The following is a 15,000-nucleotide window of genomic DNA, read 5'->3' as shown; positions in this document are numbered from 1 at the left end:
TCTTCCTCGTAAAAAAAAAATGTCGATTCAAGATGCCAAAAAATCAGAGAGCCATGAGATGCGGTCGAGCAATGTATTGTGTAGCGACTCTCTGACCAGTGTACGGCAGGAGGTTAGTGACAAGACCTTGGCTCCCGTCCAAACAGCGCCAGGTCATAAAACACATATTTTTTCTTCGTGGTAAATTATCAAAAATTTATTCGATGACGTATTATTTACAGATAATATGGTACAAACTGTGAAATTCAAAACATTATACAAAGTGCAAGCAAAAAGGCTGAATGTAGAATGAAAGTAATGCCATTTGTTTATTAGGGTTATTAGTAGTATACCACTTGGCTACCAACGGCAGGCATGTGTTTGCGGAGACCATAACAGAGTGGTCGGGTTCTCCTGGTCAGCCTAGCAAGCTGCGGGAACGTACATGATCAACATTACGCGTTATATATGGCTCACATTCCGTCTACTCCTTTCATCTACTCTGGAGCAGCAGCAATGTCATAAAAATCAAACGTAGTCAAACAAAATGAGAATGATGGACAGAATATCTAATGATGTAAACTCCCGCAGCGGTTTGGTTAATCTGCGCAGGACAAATTGACCACAAAAAACACAGTATATTTAGCATAAATGTTGTGATAGATACTACACAGCATTATACTTAGTAACTACACCCCAAGGAGTAAGTTTGCACTGTCATTAGCCGTTACCGAACACCGGAGTACCTGTTATGAGATGGGGTGTATTATCTCTGTGCTGTTGGGTTCAAATAAACAATTGCTATGCAAAGAACCACATATCAGAATACAAGACATGCGGGAAGGTCATGTCTTTATATCTGATATGCAACGTGCCACATACTAACTGTGTACTGATATCGATACATTCATTCAAAGATCCACAAAAAATTGTCGAGTGGTTCACATTGCTTGAAGACTGGAGGTGTACTCGTTAACCAGGGGTTTTCCAAACGACATTTAATAACATGGCAGAGCACCAGGGATAGCTGTAGAAGCAGTACACTCAGCCTGATGTTGAAGGGTAGCAGGATACCAAATGCTTTTCTATAATTTTTTCCCCCACACCTTCAAACTGCTATGCCACCATAGCATTTTCAAAGGTGTGAAGACATAGCGTTGCATTCAGCGTGCTCACACATAATAGCAGTACACATTTTGTCTGTTAGTATGATACAACACTTCACCTGGTGAGCTGAGATAACAAAGCAGTACCCTCAATGCTGGAATAATATAGCAGTACAACCAGTGTGTCGGAATTACATCGCAGCGCACTTGGTGTGTTTATACAACATAGCAGTACACTTTATGTGTCAATACAGCATAGCAGCATATCTAGGTTCCTGATGTAATGTAACAGTACTAACGAGACCACTGCCGACTATCAACAGCACATGAGTATATTTGGCGTGACTACACCGCAGAATGGCTGATGTCGAAACTAACTTGTTGGATTGGTGTAGGGAATAAGATGCTATCAACCCATTTTAGTGGTTTGCGATGAGGTCGCTCTACTGTAGCTACGACGAAAATCTTCAGTCTAACGCAGCTCCGCAAATGACTCAAAAATGAAAAAGAAAGACTGATCATCTCCTGCTTTAAGAACTGTTTGCTGCTGATTCAGTTCTACCAGTTTTGCATTCCTTGGAGGATAAAAGGCAATGAATTTTATGTGACAAATATGTATCTGAAACTGTAATTAAGTATGTGAATGACACAATGGAGACTAGTGTTTTAGTGCATTCCCTACAGCAGGATGTATCGGTCTGGCTAGTGAATATGCGTGTCTGGTATGATATTGAGAGCAAAAATGTAAATCTGGTATGTTGCATCAACACAACAATGTAACTGGTATGTTGGTAACTGCACAGCGTTGTGTCTGGAGCACGTCAGTATACGTGACATATTGCATTTCATGTCAGCATACTCGACGTGCCAGCCACCGGGCTACAACACCAAGTTCTCACACAGGATGATCGTTGGTACATTGTTGAGAGTATGTGAAGAACATCATGATATATTTTTGCATTCTTTCTAAGCAAACTACGAGAACTTTTTAAAAGTCTTTGGGTGAGGAAAACCTTCAGAGCTTAAATTTTCATAATAACGCGCTGAGTGAGTGTTGTGCAGGGTACTAGTACAAGCATCTAGCAATCTCCGCTCCACGAGTCGGTGCCTCCCACTACCAAAGCGTCCTTGGCGTGGTGTCTTGTAGACTAATTTTAATGTCCTCTTGTGGATTTGAATTTCCCTCGCTCAACCACGACTTAAACTAGCATTCACGAAGCATACAATCGACTAGTGATTGGCAATGCGTAACACAGCGGCAACAGTCCAGCTGACACTGACAGTGGTGACCAGCACGACCTTATCGGCCATGAACATGAACAACATGAACAAAGACTCGCATTAACAGGGGATCCCTGGGGCTACCTTACGTTTCCTCACGACGCCCAAGGCTTTCGGACAAGTCTTGGCCTCAGGCAAAACGAGGGAGATGTCTCACTGTGATTTACAGAGGCAGAGATTATGTTGCTGGTGCATAAAACGGGGTCTCACAGTGTGGTGTTTCTTCTTTTGCAATCTGGCCATTCGATGCTGACAAACATCCTCTTGCTATTCTCTGCTCGCTCACTTAAATGACTCAGGATTTTCTTTGTAGTTGGACATATAACTCCATTGAACTTTTAAAGTACAAAGCTTCATTTCAATTTTACATCTCATCTGCATTTTAATTTGATGATCCGTATAGCAAAATGCAATATTTTCTTGAAATATTTTTTGTGGGCATGACATCAAAATCAAATGTCCATTTTTCCTCTTATATACATATACATACATGTATATGTATATATATATATATATATATGCATACAAATGTACATATGTATGAATGTATATATATATGTATGTCTGTGTGTACATATATACATATATAGACACATAAACACATATATATTTACATACGCACTACAGTGTAACGCATTTGCTACAGCATGCGTTGTTCATATTTTCGGCTGTTGCTGATCCTCCATTAGCGCAGAGCAGCATCGTTGTCGCGCCTCGACAGCTCCTGCCGATGATATTTCTGAAGCCTCAAGAATCACTGGCCCACGAAAGAGCTTCATGTCATTTTCTGCAAATGGGTTTATTTGAGGGCAAGCTGCAATACCTTGCCCCGCTGTCACGATACAGAAAGTAAGGGAGCTAGAGTGGTCTCTCCTGCCAGACGGGCGGCGTGTTGACCTCAGCAAGTCCATCTCATTACTGTTACTGAGGCGGCGGACCTACTACACGTGGGGAAGAGGTGTAGCAGGTGCCGCCACCTCTGCGAGTCTCCCTTGCTCTCCGCGGGTTAACTTACAAAAGGGCGTAGCTTTAAACTATTACATCTCATTGCAAACTTGAGAATAAAAAACAAATTTGTTTATCAAGAATATAACAGTTTGAATATTACATAATTGGTATCACAAGTGGATATTAACCAAAAGAAGGATAACCGAGTGCTTGCGAGTGCCCCATCGACAACGGCAGAATAATTTAGTGTAGAATATGGATGAGGTGTGGAGAGCCGTGAGCTCCGGTGGGGCACTCCATGTTGCAAACAAAGAGATGTACAAATCTGAAGGAGTTTCACAGCACTGTCTCTTAAAAGTTAGTGTCTGCAGTTACAAGCCGTTGTTGTATGGTCGAGAGGGCAGAGTGCCGTGTGATGGCCGAGCGGTGTAGCGGTGGACAATACACTGAGAGCGAGGCCCTCAGGGGCCTGCACTGACCTACCATCACCTACTACAAACAAGGGGCGGCGTGCCGCCCTGGAGGGAAACAGAGTCGCTCGTTGATTGGCTGCCATAGATACCATGCCCACTCGTGAAACATTCAAGCCTGAAGTACTGTATTATTACGGGAGAAATCTCCATATACCAATCGCTCTGAGTATGAATTCAATAGCTAAATTTTCAAAATTTCTTACGTTAAATGAGCGTCATGCGGGCTATCAGAGCACCTGACCAATAAATAACCTGCGCAGCATCGAGACACAGGAGATTAGATTCAAGTAAATGACGTAGGCTCGGCTGGCAGAATGCCTGCCACCCGTCAAAGAATGGACAGCCAGAGGTGCTGTATTATGCTCGATGAAGGAAGATCACCGTCGGCAGCAGCGGGGGACCGACACAGTGGGCGGGAGGAGGCGGGGCCACGTGGCGTCATCGGCGGGGGAAGAGGATGCACCAGTCCCTGGCTCCTCCTACGCGCTCACAGGCTGCAGGGAAATTTCCGCGTTGCTTCCTTCCATCTCCCGTGCACATTCGACTCTCCAGGGAGTGGAACGGTCAAATTTTAAGCCTTCGCTTCACGCACACACATTCGCTTGCGTTTGTGACTTCAAGTTCATTATGCAACTATGAATCGCACAACCCAAAGTTATAATATAATGGTGCTAGGAGGTGCTCCCATTACCACCATTACCAGTAACCAAAAGGCCATAGAATTTAGGCAACCAAGTCATATTGCATGGCCTTTGTTGCAACAACAGTATCAGCGGGATGGCAACTCCTTCATCGACCAAATACTAAGCATCAGAACGTCTGTTGTATCGGAAATGCAGGGAAAAAGACGAAATAAGAACAAGATGAAAGAAGAAGAAGGAAAAGAGGAGAAAGACAAAAGAAGAAGAAAAGAAATAAGTGAAAAGAAACAACATGGAAATTTAAGAAAGAATAAGAGATGTCTCAGGATGAAGGACGAGAGAGAATAATCGATTAAATGGCACAGTGCCACGTCTTGAAGGGGTCGTAAAAGGTAGGGCCACTGCAGATGGCACCTCAGCGCGACCTCCGCTTGGGGAAGAGGGAGGAGGGCAGCATCGACCCCATCAGCATGACCTCAAATTCCAACTGAACTGCCTTCTATGCAAATTTGAAAAAAGGCCTATTGCACCTATTGATAATTTGGCAAGAACCATTCAGTTATAATAGGCAATGCTTATCAAAAGCTTATTTGCTTTACTTGTATTGCTGGCCTATTAATCTTAAATAAGGAAATTTGTGTTACAGAGGACAAAATAAGCAAACAGCGTGTTCTAATATAATTATGCACTCGCCATGGCCGCAGGCAATGCCCATGTGGGGGGAAGTTTCCACTGGGTCGCTTCTTGGGGGGGAGGGGGGGGGGCGAAGGCTTCTCCAGTGCGAGAAGGAAATGAGAGAGCGAGAGAGAGAGAGAGAGAGAGAGAGAGAGAGAGAGAGAGAGAGAGAGAGAGAGAGAGAGAGAGAGAGAGAGAGAGAGAGAGAGAGAGAGAGAGAGAGAGAGAGATTACTACACATACACAACTGTGTATGTATGTATGGGTACAACCACACACACATTATATATATATATATATATATATATATATATAAATAAATGTATATATGTATATGTATATATATGTACACAAACGTACACACTTATATGTATATATATATATGCACAATATATGTATATATGTAAATGTATATATATATGTATATATATAAATGTGTATATGCATATATATACATATATACACACATGTGTGTGTATATATATATATATATATATATATATATATATATATACACACACACACACACACACACATATACACACACATGCAAGTACATACACACACACTTATATTATATATATATATGTATATCTTTCTATGAATATATGCATACAAATATATATTCATATACATATATACATACACACAGACATACAGACATATATTTATGTGTGTGTGTGTGTGCACGTGCATGCGTGTGTATGTACATATATAAACACCAACACATGCACCCTATCTGTATTCATCAGTCTGACATCTTCCGATACAACTTCGTTTCTAATGAGGCTCCTCCTACGGCGTATCATCTTCTTGTAGCCAATAAATCAACGTAGACTACATAGGCAGAGGAGGGGTTACATTAATAACGAAAGGACAGCAACGCCTCCAAACTAGCAAGGGCGTGAGGTGAGATGAAGAGGAGCCTTTAGTATCTGGATCTGTAGGAGATGGTCATTGGTTTTGGGGTTGGGAGGCTGGGCTGGCAACTGATCTCTGCGCCCCCTTTATAGTGTGTGTGTGTGTGTGTGTGTGTGTGTGTGTGTGTGTGTGTGTGTGTGTGTGTGTGTGTGTGTGTGTGTGGTTTTGTCTGGCTGTCTACACTTATAATGGTGGCCCTTTCACCGTATATTAGTAGAACTAGAAAATGCGGGCGCTTGTGGGTGACTATGAATTGGGTTGGGGGGAGGAGCCCGTGAAGAGCAGGCGCACCCAGCCTCGCTTGAACCCAGCAGCAGTACCAAGACGGGTAACTAAGGGCCTAATAATCGTTCAGAATGTTAAATACAAAAATAAACATATAGTGAATCACTTAGGCCAGTAATATCTGCACAGAGGGCGTGGCACTCGAAGATCGGGAAGCTGATGAGGACAGTTGGACTGTAAACTTAAACAACAAGGCATTAGGAGTGAAGTCATCAGTATGTACATTAGTTAACAAGTTAAATTCTTAATAACGCTCCTGGATCTGTCAGTAAAGTGATTTACAATTGGCCCGTTTAGTTACACCTTATAATTCTAGTACTCGCATTTTTGCAGTCACACATCTGTGGACCTTGACGGCAACGATGGCGAACGCGAGTGAATCACCACCTTATGGCCGTTTTTTGTTACATATCCATCACTTTCGACCAGGACGGCAGTGTCTGCTTGCCTGAAATCCTCCATGGAATCGCTGCCAGATACCGAAGACTGGTCTTTGAGGTGGCGGTGTTTGCGCCACGCTTGCTGTATTAGCCGCGCGCAGTACTCCTCACGCTGGCGCCATAGGGTTGAGGATATAGGTTCATAGCCAGGTCTATCGGCGGGAGGTCCTACGTCACCCATATCGCCAGAGTCTTCAATGGGATTTCCTTTGCGAGCGAAGAAGTCCTTGGTGAGGGCATCAAGGACGTCGACACAGAAAACGAGGTCTCCTTTGCAAATGGGAATGTCCATCGACACGATTTTGTACTTATTTGGCTTGTGAATCTGAAGGGGAGCCTCCAGTACATCCATGAAGTCAGAGAGAGCAGAGAATTCGATAAACTGAGTGCCTTTTGGATCGAACTCTTGCCAGATCTCGTAGTACATATCATAGTCATCTTCTGTGAGACCTTCCTCTACATCCTCTGTTGCTTGGGAGTAGTTCTCGAGGATAACAGCGATATACATGTTGATAACAATGAGAAAGCTGATTATAAGGTAGCCCATTAGATACGCAATGCCAATCGCCTGATTGCCGCAGTTGCCAGGATCGCCGTGCTCTGGATCTGGAGCGTTGCAATCTTTTTCATTAACAAGCCCTGATAGCACACCATCCCACCCCGCCGACGTCATCATTTGGAACAACAATATAAATGACTGGAAGAAAGTTTCGAAATTGTAAACAGCATCCAAGGCCCCAGTGTGTTTGACGTTCATGAAGAATGACATGCCGAAGATTGCGAAGATGAACATAACGAGGAAAAGCAGCAGACAGATGTTGAAGAGCGCGGGCAAGGACATGGCTAAGGCGAAGAGGAGCGTCCTGATACCCTTGGCTCCCTTTACCAGACGCAGGACTCGCCCCACCTTCGCCACGCGAACCACTCGAAGCAACGTCGGGGAAACGAAGTACTTCTCGATAATGTCCTTCAGCACCAGGCCTGTGGAGGGAAGGTTGTCAGGCCTATTTATGGCAGGGAAAAAAAAACTGTAAGATGGAATAAGGAAGTCGAAGAGCATGCAGAAAAATGCATAAAAAATGCTCCGCAGTCATTCACGCTCATCATTTCATACGAGATCATTGTGTTGCACAGAAGGGTTTTGGGCATGTTCGAAGCTTGCATAATGGACCACGCTATTCTCGAAGTGACTTCCAGTACCTGAAGACGACTCAGCTAGTCAAACGTAATGATATTGCTTCGCTGCAATCTTGCATGTCTAGGAACTTTTGCATGATGCGCTTAACTTGTAAGAGGTTCTGCCAATGTTTCTAATGTATGTAAAAAATGTGTAAGTGTGAAAAAATGGTGGTCACAAAACAAAAACTCCATAACATGGAGATTTTGCTGTGCTAGAATCTTCAGTTGACTTTCCAATCGGCTGCTTCAGGATAAGCTCGAGAATTCAGCGGCTGTTCTTCTGCAAGGGGCGTGCTTGGTCTCCTCACAAAATGGAAGTAAAAGCTGCTCTTTCTTGACATCTTCCAACTGCAGAATGGATTTCAGTGGCTGAGAAACCTCACCAAAAAAAAAAAAAAAAAAAAAAAAAAAAAAAACACAGAAAAAAGAGAACACAAAGCAAGGTGAAGTTGAAACAAATTTCTACATGATAACTCTATGAAATAGGAAGCTAGGAGGCAATCTCGCTGCAACCAAACATCCTCTCTAGAATCTATGCTACTCACAGAACTGATCAACAATTAGGAAGTGACAGCAATTTCTGTCCATATCAAGCACCGTAACTGGGAACAGAACTGACCTCCTAGCCTTTACCCCTTGAATCTAATCCAGCACCTAAAAGCTGCCCTCGATGGAAAGAAAGAATCAGCGGTGTCCATTGGCCGACAGCAGCAGCTGTAGAAAATGCACAATCTCCGTTCACGTCCTCAGGCGTTGCAGATCTTACAAAGGTATCCTCCCAAGTCTTGCCCAAGAAAAAAAAAAGAAAAAAAACCCGACAAGAACCAAATACTGTATAACACTGAGACTATTGTTGATAACAGAAACTGCTCCCGAAGACACTGGAATGCTGCTGCTTAGAATGCTTCAGATGGAAACGAGACTGCAGATGAAGAAAAGACCGCAACTGAAGGAGGTAGGACTGCATTTGGATGAAGGAACACTGCTACTGAATGATACTAAGCCGCTGTTCAAGTAGCCATGGCTGCAAGGAGGGAAGACTGGAGATAAAACAACAGCAGTTGAAGCTAAGAAGACTGCAAATGAGTAGAAGGCGACTGTAATTGAAGGAAAGAAGACTGCAGTTGGAGATGAGGCATCTGCAATTGAAGGAAAGAAGAGAGCAACTGATACAATTGCATTTGAAGAAAAGAAGACTACAACTGAAGATGAGAAGACTGCAGACGATGGGGACAGGACCACTCTAAGAACAAGACTGCTTACTACTCCAAGTGCGCAAGAAGACGAATTGAAAAACAAAACTGCTCTTGAAGACAGCGGTTTTCCCTAATGACAATAGCTACTTATCAAGACAAGAAGAGAAACAAGAAACCACAAAAAACTGCTTCTGACGACAATAACACCACAAAGAAACACAAAACTATCGAAGGCAAAAGCGCAGGACAGCGACTCAGACAAACAGACTGCGAGAACCTTGCTCTGCTTTCAACAGACTGCAAATCCAAACTCCAAGAAGAAGGTTTACGATGTTTCTGCCGTCTGATGCTGCCGAGGGACAAACTGAACTCTCATCTCTGCGACGAGATGCCACACTCTCCACTGCTGAAGAAGCTTGTGTAAACTTTGGCGGTTGGAATGTTCCCTTGAGTTAGTGTTTGTGTAGCGCGGACGTCGAATGAAGGGAGGCCGGGGTACGTGATGGCGATGTAAGCTGTCGACTTTGCGAAAGTTTGCACAGCGCGAATTCTTTTGATAGCGATTCTGCTCCGTCGGACTTTGAGATTGAGTACATTACCTTTGGCTGCACATATTGCAAAAAAAAAAGGAAAAAAAAACGCCTTCCTTCCATATGAAAAATGTCTGGCACTTACGAGGCAAAGCTATTCCTTATGCAATTTTGTGGGTTTTTTTCCAAAATGCTTGAGGTGAGGCAGCTCTTTACTTGAAATCGTCATATTAAACTGCTCCATTACACATTTAACATATCCACGCATACATAGAGACATATGTATATATGTATATGCCTATGTATAGTTCCTCGGTCCTCTGATACATTACAGATTTTCAAAACTAAATTGTGATGACACTGTTCTACGCCGTGCCACTGAGGCAAAACGTAAAGCGATCCTGATTTAGCAAAAAGAGCTAAATGCTCTCGGTCACTGAAGTCAGTGAGCGCTGCGTTGGAGAAATGACCCTCCGTGACCTTGGCGCCAGAGGGCCACCAGAGGGGCTGGGGGGCAGCGCTTCCGCCATGAGACCCCACGACACTGAAGGAAATAATTTGATCAAAAAAGAAGTGACGCTCGCACTCTCTTTTCTAGTTGCTGGCCGGCGCGACGGAGAGAAATTTTGAACCCGCGAACGGCGCGCGACGAAGAGAAAAGGTGTCCGCTCCAATTCCGCCGAAATAACGAGCTGAGACTTACCGGCTTTATGAAATGAGAAATGGTCATGTTGGTTTTAGTTCGCTCTTCACTGAGGTCGATCGGTGGGTCGCTCGCAGGAATGGTGATTCGCATCAAAAGCCCTTCGTGTCAGTGAAGACTGGAGTTGAAAAATGTCCTGCAGTTTTCGTGTTTTGTGGAAAAAAATGCGGGTGTGACATAGAATCGTGACATACATACACACATATAACATGGAAATGCATGCATACTAACATCAACACATCCATTTACTAACAGACAGACAGACAGACAGACTAAAAAAAAAAAAGAACTCCGGGTTGAAATAATCCGATCTTTTTTTTCAAAAGTCTCTTCGAAGCGAAAATTATTAATGGAGGCAGAAAACCTGATGAAAATAACAGGCCACACTCCGTTACGTAGATGAGACTCTTAGTGATTTTAGTCTGAATGAAAAAAAATGTAAAATTGTTGACTAGTCTTCCAGCAGCAGGCAGCTCCTCGTCCAGCTGTTCTCCCGCTGCGCTTCCGAAAATTCTTTTGTGTTATACATCTTTGAGTCGTAGAACTCGGCGCTGCAGACGAAACTGTGATCGAAAATTAAAAAAAAAAAAAAGTGGGGGAGGAAAAAAAAACAGAGAGAGAGAAGAACTTACAGATAGACACAGAAGTCACATCGCTACACACAGAAAGCTGGTCAACATCGTCTTTTATTCTTACCAAGGATAGACATGATGACCACTACGAAGTCGAAGAGATTCCACGGCTCCTTGAAGTAGTGCCAACGGAGGGCGAACACCTTCAAGACACATTCGGAGGTGAAGATGCATATGAAGACGAGATTCAGGTAGTCGAGCACCATCTTCCATTCCTCGGTCATATTGTAGTGATCCAAAGTCATCGTAAGCATGTTCAGTCCGATGAAAATCATGATGATCATGTCAAACTTCTTGCTGGTCACTATCTCGAACACCACGGCTTGTGGGCGGAACTAAGCGGAAAAGACAAAGAAAATGGGAGGGGTGACTCTTTTAGATTCACGCAGAGGGGGGGCTAGGAGGGAGGGAGGGAGGGAGAGAGAGAGAGAGAGAGAGAGAGAGAGAGAGAGAGAGAGAGAGAGAGAGAGAGAGAGAGAGAGAGAGAGAGAGAGAGAGAGAGAGAGAGAGAGAGACAAAACAAAATATAAAGCCGCGTTAGGAGAAAAAATAAAAATAATACTCTTGGTATTAAAAAAGAAAGAAAAAAATATACATATACAAAAAAAAGTACATATATGAACAAATATGTGTATATATATTATATATACATTATATATACACATATATGTATATATTATATATATATATCTATATATATTATATACATATAAATATATTATATATATTATATATATACACATATGTATATATATATATATATATATATATATATATATATATATATATATATATATATAAAGTTTTAGTTAAATAAAGCAGTGAGGTTTTCCTTAAGGAAAAAAATCTATAACTGTTTTGAAATTTGACTTTTTTCAAACTCAAAGTAACATCAATTGAACATAAAACAAACAATCAGTAAATAACATAAACTCGGAAATTTAGAACCGAAAGAGAGAAAAAAAGAGAGAAGAGAAGAGAAGAGAAGGATACTGACGAAAGAGAGAAAGAAGAGAGAAAAAAAAAGAGAGAGAGAGAAGAAAATCAGAGAGGAGTGATATACACGAATGTACTGGGAAAAAGCCGTTCATATTGGGATTCGAGAGCAACAGAGAGAGTTCAACAGAAGGGAGGCGATCCATAAGGAAAAAACCTTTTGTGCATCTCGCGAGCACAAACGGCGCGCCACCCTGACTCCCACCTCCAGATCTCCGACGCCAGTGAACATTCTCGCCTTGGATTTGCTTCACCCTGGCCTCGCTTTTCGACCTTGGTTAATCATAAGTAGAATAACACAAAAGGGAACGAGATGACGCAGAAACGTTTCCGACCTCCAGTGCTTTTAAATTATGAGGGCGAGGGGGATCCCTAACGAAATTGACGTAGGGGGGGGAGGGGGGATAGGAGCGTCGAAAGTCCTTGGTAATAATTGAACGTTTATGGACATGTATATTTTGAGACCTTTAATTTAATCAAAACAGCTTTGCAATGTTGAGAAAAGGCATGCACTCTTTTTCGCGTTTTTATAGTAAGAATTTTGAGTTTCATTTTGAAAAGAAGCACTGTACCTGATTGGACATACAGTACAAGCTGAAAAATGATGCAATTTGGACCGACGCTGAAGAGAGAGAAAACAAAAAAAAAAAAAAGTGGGAAAGAGTTTCCTAACAGATGGTGAACAAGTATCGAGTTAATTTTCTTTTATTTTTCTTTCTTTGGCTTCAAGCAGGCAGGGCAGAGCAAGAAGGCGAGGAGCTGAGCCTGAGGTAGGGAGGTGCGAGTCAAGCTTATTATTTTTGCCAGTAAGCAGGAGGCCCGACGTCCACCTCACGCGAGGGAACGAAGGCCACTGTCCCTTCGCAGGACGGAGCGCGGATGGGCTGTGGTTGAGGTGGGGATGTGGTGATGGGTTGTGGTGGCGGAGGAGGAGCGGTAGTGGTGGTGGTGGTGGAGTGGTGTTGGTGGTTGAGGGGATGGTAGAGGATTGTGGGAGTGGTGATTCTGGGAGGCTGCCTTGGGGATCGTGGGTGAGTGTGGGAGAGCGTATATATAAATGTATATTGTGATGGAGTGCAGTCACTTTTTTGGGGGGAGGGGAAGTGATGATGTTTTTTTTTCTATGATGGTGACTTTTTTTTATTTTTATTTTTGCTGTTGGTGTTGCTGGGTGATATGACACTAAAGGTAACAAAAAACAATAACAACAAAACATAACAACAACTGTGGTTATGAATACACGAGCTGTTAGTCAAAAGTGATGACGTGACATAAGTAAAAGGTAGTGTCAGAAAACAATAGTGTTAATGAGAAAAAGTTTGCAAATTTGCTAATCAGTTAAGCGGATGAAATGATGTAGCAGTTAGTGGCTTATCTTAAGTTGTGAATAAATTTTGACATCTATAAGAGAAAAAAATATGATTTTAAGGAAGCAAAAACAGTGTATTTGTGTGTTATTTGACAAACAAAAGCAAATAGCATTACAAAATTTGAAGATAAGGGTGATATATGCATGAAGGCTATGAAAGGACAGCTGTAAAGGAATGTGGGTTAATGAAGAGGGGAAAATCTATGCAGGAGGTATAATGAAGACACGGTAAGACCTAATTCTAAACTAGAACAAGGGACCAAAGGGATGTAAAATTTTGACATTGGAAACTCAGCTGACTACTGGCGACTGGCTGTTATGAAAACATGCCATTCGTTTTTGTTTTTTTTACGAAAGCCAACATAGTATACTATTTTATAGGGGAAAACATCTTCAGTGCCTCTAAGGGAAAGAACGATAAAGGACTTTTGAATCAGAGGAGTTTGAGGCCTCGTAAGCATTAACTCCGACACTAACATGAACACTATACACTTAACGAGGGAGGGAAAGAGGCCAGGAGGGAGGGTCAGGAACACCACCATAAGGAATATTGCTATGATTCTGTGCCATGATCAACATGTTATAAATAGGGGCAGTGGACAAGGAGGTTAAATATGTACAATTTCTGTGCATGACTAAGGATAAGGATATGAGTATGAATTTAAGAATATAAATCCTTTTTCTATATGAGTCTACTTAAAGGGAGCACTTTTTTTTTTTTTTTTTTTTTTTTTTTCAAATTGCTGTTGATCTTGAGTTGGTTTCAAGAAGGCCAGAGCGACATTCAAGGAGCCTGCAAACACTGCCAGAACTGTTCATTAGTAAGATGATGATGAAGCGATGAGGCAGAAGGCGGCAAATAGGTTAAAAAAAAGGAGTATGTTATGGAGGATGACGTATGCGGTAGACACAAATATATAATTTCTTCTACACTGAGGGGAAACATACGATATTTCTACACTGAGGGGAAACAAACGATAGCTCTACACTGAGGAAAAAACGCAATTTCTTCTATCCAGAGGGGAAACAAATGTATTTTCTTCTACACAATTTACTCTGCGCAGAGGGGAAACAAACATATTTTCTTCTACAAGGAAGGGAAAAAGACACAGTTTCTTCTGCAATGAGGGAACACACACGAAATGATATAGAAAGGTATCTCGTTCTAAATGGATATTTCACTCATACAAACGAATTACAAGATACATACAAATGAATCTATAAATTGCAGGTACTGTATTTAACCTAGGATTTTTGGGACGTTTTCGAAATACAACATTCTCTACACTACGATGAAAAGAAAGAATAAAAGCAACAATAAACCTTACATTTACAACAAAATGAGTGACCATTTCCTTAACCGACTCTTGGAATAAGTAGAAACAAACACATGTAAAATCATATATACACAATACGTCAGATAACATACTGTACATATGATGATAAAATAAAGCGTCAGATAATATACTGTATATATGATAAAATAAAGTCGATTAAAGAAATGACACCGCGAGATCAAGAGATGACGGGAAGGGATAAAAGGGACAGAGAAAAGGGGGGTGGGGGAAAGGAAAAAGGAGAAAGACAAAGTTAGGAAAACGGGAGAAGAGGGGAGACTACACACATTTTCCTCAAATCGCTCTGTC

General features: G+C 42.0%; 1 protein-coding gene across 1 annotated transcript in view; it reads right to left on the bottom strand.

Annotated features, from left to right (window-relative positions):
* LOC125046423 (sodium channel protein para-like) overlaps window positions 1-15,000 on the bottom strand; it is a 183,163-nt gene that overhangs the window by 40,436 nt on the left and 127,727 nt on the right. Inside the window, exon 28 of the mRNA XM_047644199.1 lies at window positions 11,054-11,324. Within this exon, the coding sequence (XP_047500155.1) occupies window positions 11,054-11,324 (271 nt within the window). The remainder of the gene's footprint in view (window positions 1-11,053; window positions 11,325-15,000) is intronic.

This window comes from Penaeus chinensis, chromosome 39 (genome assembly GCF_019202785.1).
Source record: "Penaeus chinensis breed Huanghai No. 1 chromosome 39, ASM1920278v2, whole genome shotgun sequence".
NCBI lineage: Eukaryota > Metazoa > Arthropoda > Malacostraca > Decapoda > Penaeidae > Penaeus > Penaeus chinensis.
Note: the sequence above shows the minus strand (reverse complement) of the source record. Positions and strands in the feature narration are given on the sequence as shown.